Source organism: Schistosoma mansoni (assembly GCF_000237925.1).
Source record: "Schistosoma mansoni, WGS project CABG00000000 data, chromosome 3 unplaced supercontig 0105, strain Puerto Rico, whole genome shotgun sequence".
Taxonomy (NCBI): Eukaryota; Metazoa; Platyhelminthes; class Trematoda; order Strigeidida; family Schistosomatidae; genus Schistosoma; species Schistosoma mansoni.
Genome location: NW_017386009.1, coordinates 191,390 through 210,421, shown reverse-complemented (window position 1 = coordinate 210,421; position 19,032 = coordinate 191,390). Strand labels below are relative to the sequence as shown.

General features: G+C 35.4%; 1 protein-coding gene across 1 annotated transcript; it reads right to left on the bottom strand.

Annotated features, from left to right (window-relative positions):
* Positions 1–8,807: 8,807 nt before the first annotated feature.
* Smp_194980 (similar to tetraspanin TE736) lies at positions 8,808–12,526 on the bottom strand (the record flags this gene model as incomplete). Its single annotated transcript, XM_018791290.1, has 5 exons — positions 12,280–12,526; positions 12,054–12,242; positions 11,945–12,019; positions 11,786–11,881; positions 8,808–8,963 (listed from the first exon to the last, which is right to left on the bottom strand). The coding sequence occupies exons 1-5, from the start codon at positions 12,346–12,348 to the stop codon at positions 8,808–8,810; spliced, it is 585 nt and encodes a 194-aa protein (XP_018645504.1). The 5' UTR covers positions 12,349–12,526.
* Between the last annotated feature and the right edge of the window lie 6,506 nt (positions 12,527–19,032).

Sequence of the window (19,032 nt, the reverse complement as noted above, 5' to 3'; positions counted from 1 at the left end):
AAATAAAACTATGTCGTCGGCGTATTCTAAGTCAACAAGTGAGTCGCCCGATAAAAGTTCGACTACTGGAGATTGAGATGATGAAAGTGTTATCTCTAAAACCATGTCAATGACAAAGTTAAACAAGAATGAAGAAAGTGGGCAGGACTGACGAACACCACTTAGAGTCATCATTTCTGATGACAGTTCGCCATAGGCTCTAACTCGACCAACTCTGTTCGAGTAGATGCATTCTAAACTAAAGTGTAACACGTCATCTTTTCGTATCAATATGGAAACTACCCTAAACAATATGAAAGGAATGTTGACATACATGCTATTGGAAGCGGAGAATCTATGTGAAATCAGTATGATTCTTTTGATATTTGACGAATTAGACTCAGTCGATTTTTCAGTGTACGTATTTTTGCGCTCACTTTATTTATTGTAAACGAAAAGCGAAGGATCTAGAAAACGGAGGACCGATTTGGTGGTGGAAATGTCAAGCTCCGTTCACGTTATCTGAACGTTTCGGAGTTGGTCGTCGATGAGATCATGGGAGAGAAATGTTCGTGGACCTCATTGTAAGACAGAATAGATGTATAATATTTCTTGATTTTCAATGATTGTTTAGGTAATCAGTTTTTGATATGAACTGTGATTGTCGACATGGAAGACCCATTCCTTGACGAAATCGCTTTTCTAGATCTTACTTGGATATGTATTTGAAATAGACACTTCATTTGTATTAGATCGTACAATTGTATTTTAATATCGATGGTAGAACAATGGATAGATTGGTGGTTTCATATCTTAAAATATCTGTCTTTATATGGTCAAGTGATAGGTACTGTTTGTTCAGTTTTCAATCTGAATTGTGTTTGTCACCATAACATTGAAATGATATTAATCACACAGTTGGAGCTTGTTAAACTAATATATAAAATTGATAATGTCATATTAGTCATAACATTGCGACGTACGGACCCAACATTATTTCGTGGGGAGGATAGTGTTGGAAAGTCTATGATTCAAATTCTAGATATCAGTGGTTTCAATACACAACCAACATGATGATTGTATACAATTTCAAGAATCAGGTGAGTCTGTTTCCATTTCGGTTGTTAATTCTAATACTAATGGGTGTATTCTAGATCGTACAGAGTCTACATCTATTACACAATTGGGCAGGCACGTGATGAACCTAAGGAGAAGAGGTACGATTGATCGCAGAAATCTGGATCCTCATTTAAGTTGTGGCGGATGTGGTATTTGAATGAACCAATGATTCCCTGGTATGGATGACTGTTGTGATTTTGGATTCCTAATACAGTATATTCGTTCGTGCTCATCTAGTACTTCTTGATTAAGATACGTTGATGCTGGGATTACTAGATTATGCTATAATTGGAATAAGTGAAACAGTTATAATGGTAGGATACGTGCTATAACGATAGGGTTTCTTGTTATAACAGTCCTTTCACTTTTTCACGTATGTGAGACGTGAACTTACGTTGGACGAATATCGACATTAGAATCCTTCCCAGTGTCTATTCTACAGGAATTCAACAGAACTCAATTCAAGAACACTAGATTAGACTGACTAGAATGTCAATATACTTCCACACCAAAATCCAATACAATCCAACAACAAGGACAGTCAATCAATAATAATCAGGATAGGGGAATATGTAACACATATAAAACCTATCACATTATCTACATGTCTGACTCAGAAAAACAACCAATCATTGTTATTCTCGCCCACACATCATCTCCGTCGCGAAGTTTGATCGTATGATTTTACTTAAGGGTTTATTTGAAAAAAAATCTCGTTCGTTTCCGTCCTTCCACTGAATGACCTTCGTTTAACTTCTGATTTCAGATCATTTTTTCTCATTTCAGCTTGTGGTGGTGGTGGTGGAATATTAAACGTATCACATAATACTTCCATTGCTAAAGGTTTGAGTTTAGATGACTCATAAACACTTTCCTATCTTGCAGTTGTTTTGTGTCTAATAATTAGTGTATTTTCGACCATCGCTTCACACAATACTGTCCTACGTCGTTTTTTTATACACCCAAATATCCAAGCCAGGCCGGAAATCGCGTGCATGCGCTAAGTCACCTGCTTTGAATTCTCGAATTTTCGGGCGATTCCCTTTCTTATTTTTGTTTGTAGTCCACTCATTTTGTCTTTCGAGTTCAAAACATCAAAAAATGATCTAATTGATCGGCCAAACATTTTTTCAGATAATGATTTCCCGTCTTGACAGTTTGGACTCGGTGTAGTTCTATAAAATACAAGAAATTGTTGCAGAGCCTCCTCTACATTGCCTTCTTCTCCTATCTTTAAGAGAGCTCGCTTAAGAGTATCAACAAACTTCTCTGCTTGCCCGTTCGACTTAGGGTGATACGGTGGAGTTCTAATGTGTTCGATTACATTTTGTTTGCAGAACTCCGCAAACTCTGACAACGTGAACTGCGTTCCGTTATCTGGAACCAAAACATTAGGTGTACCAAACCTACCAAATAGTTGTCCCAGATGTAGCAGTGTTTCAGACGTAGACAGTCTTCGCACAACATACATTTCAGGCAATTTTGAGTATCAATCTACCACCACCAAAAAATATTGTCCGTTTATTGGTCCAGTATAATCGACGTGTAATCGAAACCAAGGGTTTTTCGTTTCTTGCCATGGCTGGGGTTCTACTTTCGGTGCATTCAACGGTAAATCCAACAAACCAAATTTATCTATTCAATCAATACCCCAAAGGTTGGTATGACAGTTCCCGGATACATAACATTTCCCGGTCATAGTCTTTCCACCAAATGTGAGAGGTAGTTGTATTAATTCAAAAAGAGTAATATTAGATCCTGACGCACTCTTAGCATTATAATATGTATGGCCAGAATAACATTTGAGTTATGTAGCATTACTTTTGAATTCTGTATCTTATTTTCTTTACGGAGCTTATGTTGATGGTCAACAACTTACGGCCTACTTTGACAAAATACTTGAGCATGACCATATTTACCACATTGAAAGCTTACTCGTTTTTTAAAGTAGCAAACATTGGCAGGATGAGACTTACCACATCGCCAACATGACGTTTTATGTTCCACTTGATTTGGGATTTTCTGGGAGTTCGAATCTTTATTTTTGTTAAAAGATTTACGTAAAGCATTAACTCCCACGTGTTCACTGTTCCTTTCTACGAGATTCGTGTCATGCTTCAAATGAACCATTCTTTGATTCTCGCTAGAATCCGTGTTCTGATATCTGCATCTGCTGAAGATTGTAATTCACAGACAAAAATAAGGCATTTGAACTGATCTGAGGACATTTCTTGTAAACGGAACCGCTCACATTCCCGTTTCACGATAATTGCATACGTCACATGGTCATCCTGTGTTTTCTTTACAAGCTGGAGACACTGGTATCTAGTGTGAAAAATGTATGATCGTTCTCCAAATATACATGTCAAGCACTCTACTGTCTCTTTGAAGGTTATGTCGGTTGGCTTCTTTGGGAGCATAAAATTACAGAATTTTTCATGTTCGAACAGTCCAAGCTTTCTTAATAATAATCTCAGTTTTGAACCTTCGTCCCACTATTTACAGTCATAAACAAACAAGTCCACATGGCGTTTAAACCACACCTCAAAAGTAAATCCACTTTCTGGATCAAATCTAATTTCAGTTATAGAATTCGTAATAGAATTCGGAGTCATAGTTGAATTAGACTCATTGGTTATTGAGGATATTGACATAATTTTGACTAATAATTCGATTAGAGAATTTTTCTATTGCAATAAGGTTTTCGATTCCGCCTGTAGCTCTTCTAGAGCTACTGCCAGTCCCAAGCCCACGCAAAGGAGGAGGTTTAGGCATAGGGTTAGGCATAGGGTTAGCGACCTCATCCTGTAGAAAAGCTAACTCGCTAAAAAACGCTAACCAGAAAAAATAATTCAAACACTTCAAACTCTGCCCTCCGAGTTGAAGGAAGAATTTCGACGCCTCACGATGAAAGCCGAAATTTCACGGACGTCGCGAGACCGATGCACCTGCTAACAACCAGAGCAACACTCTTTATAGGTACATGGAACGTCCGGACAATGTGGGAGACAGGGAAGACCAGTCAAGTAGTAATGGAAACGAGGAGATACAAATTGACAGTACAAGGGATCAGCGAAACCCATTGGACATACGCTAGACAACAAAGACTGGGTACGGAAGAGATGCTGCTGTACTCCGTCCACGAAGGGCAAAATGCTCCACACACTCAGGGAGTTGCTCTAATACCGTCTAGAGAAGCACGAAATGAACTTGTAGGGAGGGAATCTCATGGACCTAGGATAATCAAGGCATCATTGAAAACAATAAAGGAGGGGATCACAATTAATGTTCTCGTGTTTCGTAAACCAATCAATGATAGCAACGACGACGATAAAGATCAGTTCTATGAGAGGCTGCAATCAATCATACTGAAGTGTCCAAGACAAAACCTCATCATCCTGATGGGAGATCTAAACGTAAAAGTAAAAGTGGATAACACAGGATATGAAGATATAATTGGACGACATGGACTAGGAGAGAGAAATGAAAATGGTTAGAGATTTGTATATCTATGTGCATTCAACAAATTGGTTATGGGCGGCAAAATATTCCCACACAAGCGCATACACAACGCTACATGGATCTCATCGGACCACGCCACAAAGAACCAGATAGATCATACTTGTATCAACAAAAAATTCAGAAAGACAATGGAGGGTGTGAGAACTGGGAGAGGGGCAGACATAGCTTCAGATCACCACCTGGTTGTGGCCAAGATGAGACTGAAGCTAAAAAAACACTGGAAAACTTGACAAACAGCACTACAAAGGTTCTATACAGCCTTTCTTCGAGATACTGACAAGCTCCATGAATTCAAGATAACTCTCAACAACAGGTTCCAAGCTCTACAGGATCTACTGAAAGAACAAGAAACTAAGATGGAGGATAACTCGAAAGGGATAAAAGAAACACTAAATTCAACGTGTCAGGAGGTTCTGGGTCCTAAGAAGCATCATCATGAGGAATGGATCTCTATGGAATCCCTGGACAAGATTCAAGAAAAGATCAAGAAAACAGCAATTAACATCAGTCGAACGCATGCAGAGAAAGTCTAAGCACAAGCAGAATACGCAGAAGCAAACAGGCAAGTGAAGAAAAGCATTGAGGCGGGCAAGCAGGAATACATGGGAGAACTAGCAACGACGGCGGAAAAAGCTGTAAGAGAAGGAAATATGAAACAACTATATGATACAATGAAGAAACTGGCAGGGATATATAGTAAATCGGAGAGACCAGTCAAGGATAAACAAGGAAAGATAATCACGGAGATTGAAGAACAGAGAAAAAGATGGGCAGAATACTTCGAGGAGCTTTTGAATAGACCAGCTCCATCGAATCAACCGGAAATCGAAGCAGTACACACAGACCTTCCTGTAGATGTCACTCCCACAACGATCGAATAGATCAGGATTGACATCAGACAAATCAAGAATGTGAAAGCAGTAGGACCTGACAATATACCAGCTGAATCACTGAAGTCAGAAATTGAAGTAACTGCAGATATACCTCACCTTCTATTCTAGAAGATTTAGGAGGAGGAACAAGTGCCACTGACAGACTGGAAAGAAGGACATCCTATCAAGATACCAAGGAAAGGACATCTGAGTAAATATGGTAACTACAGAGGCATCACATTACTGTCAGTACCAGAGTGTTACTGAGCCGGATGAATGATGCAGTAGACGTCTAACTTCGATATCAACAGGCTGAATTCCTTAAGAATCGGTCGTGCACAGACAAATTGTGGCACTACGGATCATCGTCGAACAATCAGTTGAGTGGAACTCAAATGTCATAGTCCGACAAATCCTTCAAAATCACTTAGTAGACCGAGAATTCTCTTGAAATTACAGTTAAAAAGATAGATGGTATAGAAACAATCAAAACTGTTTTGAAATTAGATAGAATATCTATTGATCTGAAAGGCGATGTTAGTGAAGTTGTGCTAAACACCTTGACGAAAATGTTGTTATAGTTTAACTGAGTGGATAAGTAAAATAAAACCGAATATAGTTTACAATAAACAAAATGTTTTGATGTGATGAATACACTTTTTCCAATATTTTCTTCTTGTAACAGAGTCATAGTTCGTATTAGATTTATATCTAATTGAATTGATTGAGAATGATCAGGTAAACTGACTCAAGTATTTCGAGTACTAGACACTAAACGACTAGAAATGGTTTAAATAAGATTGGAAAATTCACATTGAGAAACGTCGCTAAATTGTTTTTTTCATACCATAAGCGTCATCATCATTGTCATTCATGTGATTGTTACCTAGATCAAGCGAATTGATCATTTTCACCTTAATCGAAACAAATTAACAGATTGTCGTTGTGTTAGTGTTGTATATATATGGATACATATATTATCAAAGTGAACAATAGGTAAACTTGAGACATTCTTCTATGCATAAAGTAGTTGATGACTTTGGTATGTGTTTTTGTAGACTTGTAAGTTATTGATGGTGTGATGAACAAATCGGTTGATACTTATTGTATAATATGGTATGTATGTATGTATGTAGGTATGTATAATATGGTATAATATGCAGGAGAAAACAACCAGTGTAGTAGCAGTCTCAGCAACAGTAGGTCTCAATATAAACAAAGGGAAAAGCAAGACTCTCCGATACAATACAACATGTACCAATCAAATTACACTTGACGAAGAAGCTTTGGAGAATGTGGAAACCTTTACGTATCTGGGCAGCATCATTGATGAATATTGTGGATCAGATGCAGATGTGAGGGCGAGAATCGGCAAGGCAAGAGCAGCATATTTACAACTGAAGAACATCTGGAACTCAAAACAATTGTCAACCAACACCAACATCACAATTTTCAATACAAATGTGAAGACAGTTCTACTGTGTGGGCGCGAAACCTGGAGAACTACGAAAGCCATGATCCAGAAGATAGAAGTGTTTATTAACAGTTGTCTACGAAAGATACTTCGGATCCGTTGACAAGACACTATCAGCAACATTCTGCTGTAGTTCTTATTTTTTAACATTAATTATTAATCTGAATATTTTTTATTATAATAATTTTCCAATTATGTTTGCAAAATGAATCCATAATTGTACACAGGCATTAACGATTCCTAATAGAAAACTCTTATCATCTTTGACTGACATGATGATGTTGATGGGTTGGTCAGTTATATTGACGACAGGTGAAATTCAACATACATACTGCACATAAATGATTTGAGGCAAAGAATGTTCGGACGATCATTTGATGCATGTGATAATCACGATTGCATCTGATTAGATATTCGAGCACAAATATGCAATTTGATCTCTAATTGTAGTGTGCTACATCTGTCACTGTATTATTGTAGTTGAAACATTTAAATGTATGGATTGTGTATAATTTGTGTAAATTGTATCTCACCTTAAACCTAACCTGGTCACATTAGTTGTGTTATCCGACATGGTGCATTTCACACTGTTTTCTTGATTATCTTTGTTTACTCTTACAGTCTATGTGTCCAGTTGACCTCCCATTTCTATACATAAATGTTCTTAACAAGTATATTATGTGTGATCAGATTGTTCAAAATATATTGCATCCATATATTAACACAGTTCTCATAATCTTCATCTTCTTATTACAGTAGTCAAGTTTATCAAATAGACTAATCGCTTTAAATATTTACGAATGTTGTCACAGATTAAACTCTCTTTTGATCCTATTGGTTGGATTTTCTTGGAGATTATTAATGTTGAAAATACTGATATTATCTATCAGACTAATCATTATTGTTATATCGTGTACTTGAGTGCCCGGTTAATAAATGACGTGATGATTCCCGCCAATCAGAGAGGAGCGATTTATTGATCGGATCAATAATACACGAAAACACGTGCGCGCAGTCTAGAGCACTAATTGGTCTTGCTATCTACCTAGCCCAGCCAGTTAAGTCCAGAACACCAATAACAGCCTCGGCAATATGAATCATTATATTTCAAACATACTGAGTTTATATGCCGAACAAACAGACCACATCGTACCATAAAACAAAAATAACATAAGATTCAGCCAAATGTGGCTGTGAATAGGGGGAATAGTAAGTAATAGACTGGGTATAACTCGGTAATGGTAAATCGTATAATAATAGTCTATGGGTCAAAATAAAGCTTATAATAAGAGGGACGTGAATGTGAATAATTGAGTTACTTAACAATTATACAATAGGTAATATACATATCATATTAGTCCATAAATAGTCCTCAAAAGTTACCATTCATAATCCTTTTCAGGATATAATAATTATATTCATATCTTAATCATAAAGTGCTTGGTTTTCACGTCAATCATTATCTATTTAATGAAAAGTCTACATCTGAAATATGGTAACTAAATCAATAGCATAGATTTGATCCCACTAACCTTTTAAACGTTCAACAGATCATAACACCTATTCAAATAATCGATCAATGTTTCGTAATGGACAAATTCTTTTATAGCATTATTCAACTATTGATTTCTATATCAGTAGTATTATGAAATTTAACACAAAATAAATGAGTCCTATTGTAAAACATGGTTAGGGAGGACAATTTTAAAGGGAAGAAAAGCGAGAAAAAGCAAAAAACAAAAACAAAATGACAACAATGAATGATCAGTAGAGTTTCCAAGACGTAATTTCATTATCATTCCAATAATCATAGTTAATGAGCAGTTTCCATGATAACATGTTTACACATATGAATTTCCCCCTTTAATATCAGTTTTACGATATAATAAAATAGTAATCATGATATATATCCCTTTTAATATTGCAAAAATAAAGCATAAATACATTAATGTAATGATATATTGTTGTATATATTCAGTAATTGCTCGAACACAACCCTAGTTACCATAAGACGAAAAAGAAGAAAAAAAAGGGATAAAATCAATCAATCAATTAATGAAATCATATTGGAATGTTTAACAAATTGATTATCTAACTGAAGGGGGTTTTCTGTGGAGATTTTAGTAATTTTTTATAGAGTTGAAATCATGAGTCAATTGAAGGTAGAACACTATGGGAAACATGGAAGCACTAGACAGCTGTTTCCTTCTTATTGTGGGACTCACGACTGACTAACTTCAAGAGGTATTTCCTGGAGTTCTAGTGAGAATCGGTGATCAGTAGGGTTCAATCGGGTCTGTTGTGAGATAGTAGCTCTTTTAGGAAATTTACACCATTGAATGCTGGCTCAGTGGTCTAGATGTTAAGCGCTCGCGCGAATCTGGCGAGGCGGGGTCATGGATACGCGCTGCTGAGGAGTCCCACAGTAGGACGAAAAGACCTTCCAGTGCTTATAGGTTTTCCATGGTGGTCTAGCTTCAACTGACCCATGATTTCAACTATATAAAAAAGGATTATCTGTCTATTTGATATGTTTGATACTATTACGAGTTCATTTTACTTGGTAAATGGAACGAAGGTCAATGATACAGTGACATGATAGGCTATTCTAATCTGTTTTGCCCGACCTTGCTAACTATATCAATAAGTTTTGATAAGGCGTACAGTAAATAAATCAAGCTTAATAATACAGTGATAGAAACGCCTTTGGGAAGGCCACAAAATAGCGTACCAAAAAAAAACCCATCAACCAATAACAGTTAAGGATTTCCGAGTGGGAAATGCAAGTTCTTGGCGCGAAAACATGAAATTTAAATTATCAGAATAAAGTTACAAATTAGGACCTTTTCCAGCAGAGTTCTCAGGATCTAACGTCCTCAACGTTATTCTTGTGTAATTATTAATTGTAGAATTCAAATCGTTTTAATTAATTTTCAACCTATACTACCTTATAATAATCAGTCTGTCGTAGTAATTTTTATTATAATAACTATTCAGTCTTGTAGATTGTATCTTGTTGCAAGAGTTGTGTTCTATGGGATAAATAGTTTGGTTGTGAAGTTCTGTTATCCATCTTAACAACACAGTCAGTCTATATTAAATAGAGAAGATTGTACCTTTCATCAGTATCATGTGTGTGTTGGTCCGTATATTTCTATATATGTTACACATTGTTATCATACTATAAAAATGAGTCTGTTGTTTTCAGCGATACAAGCCAAAGTTCCGTTTCATTATTTATTAGTGTACTCTCCTGTCGTCTGTTTGTATTTACATGGTGAAAAGCGAATGTCCGATACTTTAACCGGGTTGGTGGACATGAAAAGTTCACCTAGGGGAGTTGGAAAACCCTGATTCCTAACTAATGGTACACATAGGCTCCAGTATCCTTAGGGAACAAATGGCGTATGAATCAATCATTGATCACCGGCTACCATGGGACTGCATCTTCTCACGATGCCACACTGCCTTGTGGATCAGATCTTTAGGTCAAAGGCTCTAGATATGGCCCCCAAAGAAAACCACCGGCTTCGATTTGGGAACCTAGGCTGTATCACAGCCCTTAAACAAATCAAATGAGATTTGTGTGGCCTATATACATCTGATGTCCCCTTTCGTACCAATATTTATGTGTTTAAATAAATAAATAAATATTTCGGATAAATAAACTAGGGATACATTAATAATGGACATTGAATGATTTGACTAATAAGATTGCATAGAACTACTTAACACTGTAATTTGTTGTTATTCATCGGTTTAATTGATTCTATGTTTTTAGTTGTTGAATAAGTTACACCCTTTTGTTGATTATCACATTATTGCTACATACATATTTATTGTATTGCCACACTGTTACCAGAAAGAGGGGACAATTTTAGAAGTATTTTCATAGTTGAAATCATGATTCAAATGAAGCTAGACCACCATGGAAAACCTAGAAGGACTGGACGACCGTTTCGTCCTATTGTGAGACTCCTCAGCAGTGCGTTTTCTTCTGATTTTGTGACTATCACAAAGTTAACTCTCACAAAATCATCCATTACTAGACATGGTTTATACTGTTCAGCTGGACTCTTATTATTCATTGTTTATACTAAGGTCAATCATTGCTTGATCATCATGAATATTTAACTACGTGAGTTATTACTTAACATTAGACTTGAAGGACTTTATGTATCCCAAATTCTGAAAAGTTATCTCATTATCATATCACTTTAGCAGGTACATCCAGCTGAAGAGTCCCAAATAGGACGAAACGTGCGTCCTGGATTCTACTGCTAGCCACTATCCATTTTTGTTTACCATGCTTGTGAATTTACAGTTTAGCCATTAGTTTAAAATAAAAAGCAGTATTATGTAGAACATAATTTAGAAGGTATAATAGTTGAGTAATACATTTCATCCAAATAGCTTTCCACTTCGGGAATCTATCGGTAGATCAAAATGGTTACTGAGACACAAGGTTGAGTATACAAACTCAGGGTAATTGATTATTCATAAAGTCCAATTATAAAATATAAAGACAAGTAGTAACCAAACTCGGGTCACTTTCGAGGGGATATATATATATATGATGATGATGATGATTTGGATGATGATGATGATGATGAATGAGTACAAGATCCTTAGCTTCCCATTTCCAATAAATAACAAACCAATATTTAACTTACATATCCATATGATGTAGGTTTACATGAATTTGGTATAGCAGAACGTATTCTTTTATAATCATTAAACGATAAAGCACCACAACAACCAAACTATAAATCAATATTTTGAAAGTTTTAAATTAATCCAATGGAATAGATTAACTTACACTAATTTGTAAATTATTGTACTCATTTTTAATTTCATAATTCTGATGATACTGTGTTATAGATTCTTGTAATGAAGAATTGACTTTTACAAAAAACTATAATATAAGAAATTAGGAGTCAGATTAATATTCTTTCTCTTCATTAACATCAATACTAACCTGATCTTTCGAAATAGCTGATATTATACCTGTACTGAATTCAATTAACGCCGCTATAATTAAACCACCAATATGCTTAACAATCAATAATGAAATAAGTATTACTTACAAGTAATATAATAAATTGTTTCTTTTGAAATAATCCAATGAATCCTATAAGAGAAGCAATTGAACCAATAGTCCCAGTAGTTATCATAATTGGAATGATTATTGGTTTAGTATTATGTAAAATGATAAGAAACTTAGATATGTAATTCAATTCATTAATACCTAATGATAAGAATACAATACCGGATACCTTCAAAAGTAAATTAATCAATAAAATATAGACTTACAATAAATATGAGATTTGATAGGATGATTATAGATTTCCAATATTTTTCTAGATATGACAATATCATCATTGTAAATGAAATGAATGATCCTTGTGTGTTGGATTTATGATTCCTGTGTGTTGTATTTATGATCCTTGTTTGTTGTATTTATGATCCCTGTTTATTGGGTTTATGATTCCTGTGTGTTGGATTTATGATCCCTGTTTATTGGATTTATGATCCTTGTTTGTTCTACGTGTGATTGAAATGATCTTGTTGCTAGGTATACTATATATATGTTATAACAGTTTATATATTATTACTTTATATTGAGTTATATAAGTAATATCATTATTATTGAAAGTGTATGTTCAATAATCTATATCTATATCTATAATACACACTATGCAAATGCTTTTAATTTATCATTTATCTAATTATAGTATGGTAACTTTACTAAGAGTTACCCCATGGTAACAAAAACTGATAAACGAGTGACATACAGTTTTTTTCTATTATTGATTAGTTAACAACAACAAAAAAAAACATGATTCTTTGTATTGTATGCACGTTTCATATATGATGTATGTATTTTATTACCTAACTGTCAACGATGTGATTGATTGACATTATAACGATTCAGTAAATAGATTATAAGAAAGTTTATTATTATCAGAAGGGGTTTTTTGGGGGATATTATAGTAGTTTTAGTAGTTGAGATCATAAGTCAATTAATGCTAGATCACTATGGAAAATCTGGAAGCACTGGAAGTCTGTTTCGTTCTATTGTGGGACTCCTCAGCAGTGCGCATCCACGATCCCGCCCTCGTGAGATTCGAACTCAAGATCTATCAGTCACGCATGCGATCGCTTAACTTCTAGATCACTGAGCCAACATCCAACAGTGTTAATGTCTAACTTCATATTATATAATTATCTTTCTATGTTGAATTATTCATTCATTCATAAATGAATGAATATTTGTAAAGTACATATTACTGTTATGTTTTTCAAATCCATTTAGTCCCTAGAAAATAATTAATACGAGCAAATTTCAAAGGGAGCCCTCCTATCTCATACACACGAACAAATACAGATGAAGACAACTAATGTAGCAGCAACCTCTGCATCAATAGGCCTCAACATACACAAAGGAAAAAGCAAGATTCTCAATTACTACATGGAGAACACTTGATGACGAAACTCTGGAAGAGGTGGAAACATTCACGTACCTGGAAAGCATCATTGATAAACAAGAAGGATCGGATGCAGATGTAAAGGCGAGGATTGGCAAAGCAACGGTCGCATTTCTACAACTGAAGAACATATTGAACTCAAAACAACTGTCAGCTAACTTCAAAGTGAGAATCTTCAGTATGAATGTCAAGACAGTCCTACTGTACGGAGGGAACTGAAACGTGGAGAACTACTACAACTATCGTCAAGAAGGTACAAGTATTTATAAATAGTTGTTTACACAAAATACTCAGCGTTCACTGGCTGGATACTATCAGCAACAGTGTTTTATGGTAGAGGACAAATCAGCTTCCAGATGAAGAGGAAATTAGGAAAAAGCGATGGAAAAGCATCGGACATACATTAAGGAAATCACCAATGTGCATTAAAAGGCAAGCCCAAACTTGGAATGGTGAAGGGAAGCGGATAGGAGGAAGGCAAAAGAACATATTACATAGGGAAATAGAAGGAGATATGAAAAGGATGAATAACAATTTGAAAGAACTGAAAAGGATTGTCCAAGACAGAGTTGGATGGAGAATGCTGGTGAGCGGCCTATACTCCTTGACGAGGGTTAACAGGCCTAAGTAAGTAAGTATTTCAAAGGGTAATATTATCGTTTATCAAACACCATAAACAAATCATTAATGTTACTATGCTCATCATGTGAGAAAACGTGTTGCCCAAATTGGAACTGGGGCTTATAACAATTATCCACAATAATAATGAGAGGGAATAGTTCTATTTATTCTCCGAAAAAAATGTTCATGTTTTCTATACTATATTGATGTGAACAGAGAAACAAGAAGCCTTAACAAACTACGGAAACTATTTTTAAGGATCTTATTTCATTGAATTCAAAGCTTGTATAACAGTAACATTTACTTTTACCCCTAGTCTATTCTATAAATCATAAACTTTTGTTTGATGTATGATTCATTGCTACAGCATTTTCTGTTCCAAACCTATTATAATTTAGACGTAACCTTCTGTACTTTATTTTCTACTCTAATTCCCCAGTTTTGGACATAATTGTATTCTCCTAATTCTTGTACGTTGTGGTCAGGTTAATCATGTATCTTTTTATACTAATCTGGAATTCGGGTACCACATCGGATTTTGGAATAAAGCGAATAGTGTTCCAGCTGTCTTGTCTTTTCTCTCGCGCGTGTGCTTGTCAGCTAATCAGGGATAGAATAATTTTCGTCTCTCTACCCTCACTTCGAACTCACAGATACTAGCCTCAAAGTTAAGTCAGCCAACCTATCGCGTCAAGGTCTTAATCTATATTAGACAAGTTATCCTCAGCAAGAAAGTGGGTAGACAGATCAAGGACGCAACATATACAATATGTTGAATCATAGTATTTTAAAATGTTCTAGTCAAAAGTTGTAGGGCGATAGGTAATTCCCTCAAAATAGTTAACTTCGTAGGTATTTGACGTTGATCGTCAGAATTTCAGTTTTACTGAACAAATCACTAGTTGAAGAAACTCGGTCAAATAACTGTGCCAGATTACGTTTCAACTTGTCGTGGAATGAATCTCTACTAATATATATATGTTCAACTTATAAACCACACTCTGTGTTACCTCAGGATACAAAGGAATCAATTCTTCTACTGACCACCATAACTCTTTAATCAAATTGATTCTTGGATCATTTTAATAATGAAGAGATGAGCACAATTGTCACCAAATTCTTCAGTCTACAAAATATCTTCAATTGTTTTGAATATCATGTTAAGGCTTTGGATCTAAATCGTCTTATCAGTTTGTTGCAGAATTTATCACAAAGTGAGGATCCTCATTATTTACTGACACACCACAACATGTTCTCAATGATAAACTGAGTATTAGAGGACATCATAGACGCATAACGCATAGTACTAAGAAGACAACTAGTGATAATAAATAACAAACCTACATCAAAATATATCACATTTGTTTGAGTTATCTAATGATCTGAGGTATCACCGAATACTTTAGAATAATTAGCTTTTCGTTATCGAAATCTCTCCTATTTGTTGGTTTATATGGGTCTGTACTTTGACCTTCCAGAATGAGAGTCATCTTCAAGTGCTTGTTAACTTTAAGGCCATCGAATCGTTTAGTTAATGAGGGATGATTTTACGATCATTTTAGGCATGATTCGTCGATAATTACTCAAACTATGGGACGTTATCACATCTTATAGTTTGAAAGTATCAGCCTATTAACTAGACATACTTTTTAATTATTCGCATGAGATAGAAAGAACTAATTTTGAATATGGTCGGATTGAAATGCAATGACTATGGATATTTATAATGCACATTTGAATCATGTCCACCTCTTCTATGTTTATGGATTAAACAACATGTACTTGAGTCGCAGCACAAAAGTCTACAGTTTAAGCGCTTATGTACTAGACCGAAGGTCCTAGATTCGTTTCCTGTATACAGAATTGTATGTCCCCACTACTGAAGTGTCCCATAGAAGGACAAAATGACTATACAGTGCTTTCACGTTTTCAATGATTGTCTAACTTTGATTAGTTCATGATTTCAATTATATTAATGTTTGAACTAAGAATATTCTTTTCGATAGATTCTCTTCAGGTTCTACAACGCCGGTGAATTACGTTTAGTGTTTTCTACGCGCCAAATGGTGACACAGAGGCTTAAAGATGAATTACCTAGAATGACCACCTGATTTTGTATTTATCAGTTCGACTGCTCCTGTGGAGCAAGTTATATTGGTCGAAGTTCTAGTAATTTACATTTTCGTACTCGCGAACTGCTCCCAGTTTGGCTAAGCAAAGGTTTGGTGAAGACAGTAAACAGCTCGATATTGACCCATTTAGTATAGTCATAGTGCCAGTATTGAACCAATCCTTTTCAATTATTTATAAGGTCAGTAATTTTTTGCCAAAGCTTGTCAGGCTTAAAGTCCTTCAAACAACTGAAGCAGTAGCCATCAGGATGAAGAAATCTGAGCTATGTGTACAGAAGAAATACCTTCAACCCCTGCTCCTCCCTTGGTCAACCACAAAGTCAATGAATCAATAGTAATCTTAGCTATTGGATGACCTAATTTGACTATTGTACTTAAGACCTTTCGTAATCAAATGTTATTGCCTCTCTTCTCTTTATTTACAAAACTTTGTATTATTATTATTATTGGTTAAATATCATTATTAATCTCCCTTAGACATGATTCATCCCTCCTTATTACGTCTTACTCATTTTTCATACAATCTAATCTTCCACTTGATCGAATTGTAATTGCACTATCATAGCTCTCTCTCACCCTAATTGACCCATATTTATATTCTGATCACGGATCTTAAATTTTCACATAACATATATACAGATTCAAATGTTAACATTCTATATGAGTCATAGCAACAGTAACAATTTTATTCTATTTTATACATAGTTGAAATCATGAGTCAATCGAAGCTAGACCACCATCGAAAACCTGGAAGCACTGGACGGCCGTTTCGTCCTATTATGAGTCTCTTCAGCAGTGCTCACTAGTTACTGACTTCGAGAAGTACATCCAGGAGTTCTAGTGAGAAGCAGTGATCAGTGGAGTTCAAACCATGTCTGTTGTGAGATAGGAACTCACTGAAAACAATTGGTGAACGGTTGCTCAACTTCGTGGATCAGTTGAAGTAAGACATTAACACAGTTGGACGCCGGCTCAGTGGTCTAGTGGTTAAGCGCTCTGGCTCGAGACTGGTAGGTCTTGGGTTTGAATCTCGCTAGGCGGGATCGTGGATGCGCACTGCTGAGAAGTCCCATAATAGGACGAAATGGCCGTCCAGTTCTTCCAAGTTTTCCCTGGTGGTCTAGCTTCAATCAACTCACGCTTTCAACTATGAAGATGAACCTTACCCTTAAACTGGCCATCATTTCAGATTATTAATTCAGATATATGAATTGTAGAACCTGAAGAGAATTTATCATCGAAAAGTATATTCTTCGTTCAAATATTAGTCTTCTCTTAATGTGACGGTGATATTTAAACGATATTATTCATTTCGTATTGTTTGTTTGAATCTTCCCATTGATGTGTTAGGACTGCAACTGGTCAGTATCTAATTGGCATATGTGCATACTGTACGTATTGCCTCGAGGTAACCTTAATTCATCCATCTTTGCTTACGATATTAATATGATTATCGGAGTTGAGTATGTAAAGTAATCTTGAGATGGTGGAGAAGATTCTTAGCTCAGGTGGGTGATTTTGATGGAGTTTCGTTCTCTGATCTCACTAAAGTAATCTTGTTTACAAATCCATTGAAAACGAAAAATATAAATCAATAAGAGACATATTATTTAATAATTTTATTAGTAGTATAAATTATTTTTCAACAAAAATACCCCTTCTGATCAAAAATACAAATAACACACATAAATGAAGGGGGGTAAGTTAACATTTGGGGAAAAAAAGTGAAATGAAATAGCATATTGATGAGTTATATTATATCCCCTTTAATTAGTTCAATAATCAATCGATTTGTGTTACACAAATTAGTCAATATATGAAGTATATAGTTCAGATTTAGCAACATCAACCAACATCTTCATCATTTGAGTCCGGCCCACCCCCCCGGAAAAACAGATTTATACAGATAAATTATTCTTCTCAGATTTACGATATAGAAGAATAGAAGTGGCCAAATAGATAGCTTTAATGATAGCGAATGCAATGCATATATATATTATTATCATGATACAATGTTGTATATAATCATATAGGGCTTCAGCACAACCCTGTCAAAGATAAGAAAATTTAATATGGTATTTACATATAGAAAGACACTTGAAATTGATCACATTAAAACATTGAAACTGATGTAACATATGAAGAATAGCATATGACTGTTTATCAGGGCTTACTGTAGAAATGTGGTGTAGTGGTTTTGCTGTTTAAACTGTACAACAGTCAACCATTAAGGTTATGGGTTCGAACTCAGCATTCATTTACTTCAGTCCAATCTGTAGATTGGTATCACAAGCTTTATGAAACTTAGATACGATTTAAGTTTATTAATCAAACTGCAAAGTGAATCGGTAAAATGTAGTCATCATTAGGAATCCCATAATAATTGTTCTCGTATTTGGTTGAACTGTATACATTATATGTAAGTATTAAAACAATAGTTTAATGAGATTCTTTGGTTACTTTGCTTTCTTTAGGGATGTTGATTATCATTCTAAACAAAATCATCGATTGTAAGCAAAGATGGATAGTGGCTAACAGTGGAATCTAGGACGCGCGTTTCGTCCTATTTGGGACTCATCAAATGGATGTACCTGTATCTCAGAGTTGATGTTCATTCTAGGACTCGAACCAAGTACCTTTCGATTCAAACGCCATCGCGTTATCCACTTGCTTGTGCAATTGGGTGAAGTTTGAATTCATTTAGTATTGTTTGTTTGAATCTTCCCATTAATGTTTTAGCACTGCTACTGTTCAGTCTATCTGACGAGTCCCAAATAGGACGAAACGCGCGTCAAACTGGATTCCACTGTTAGCCACTATCCATC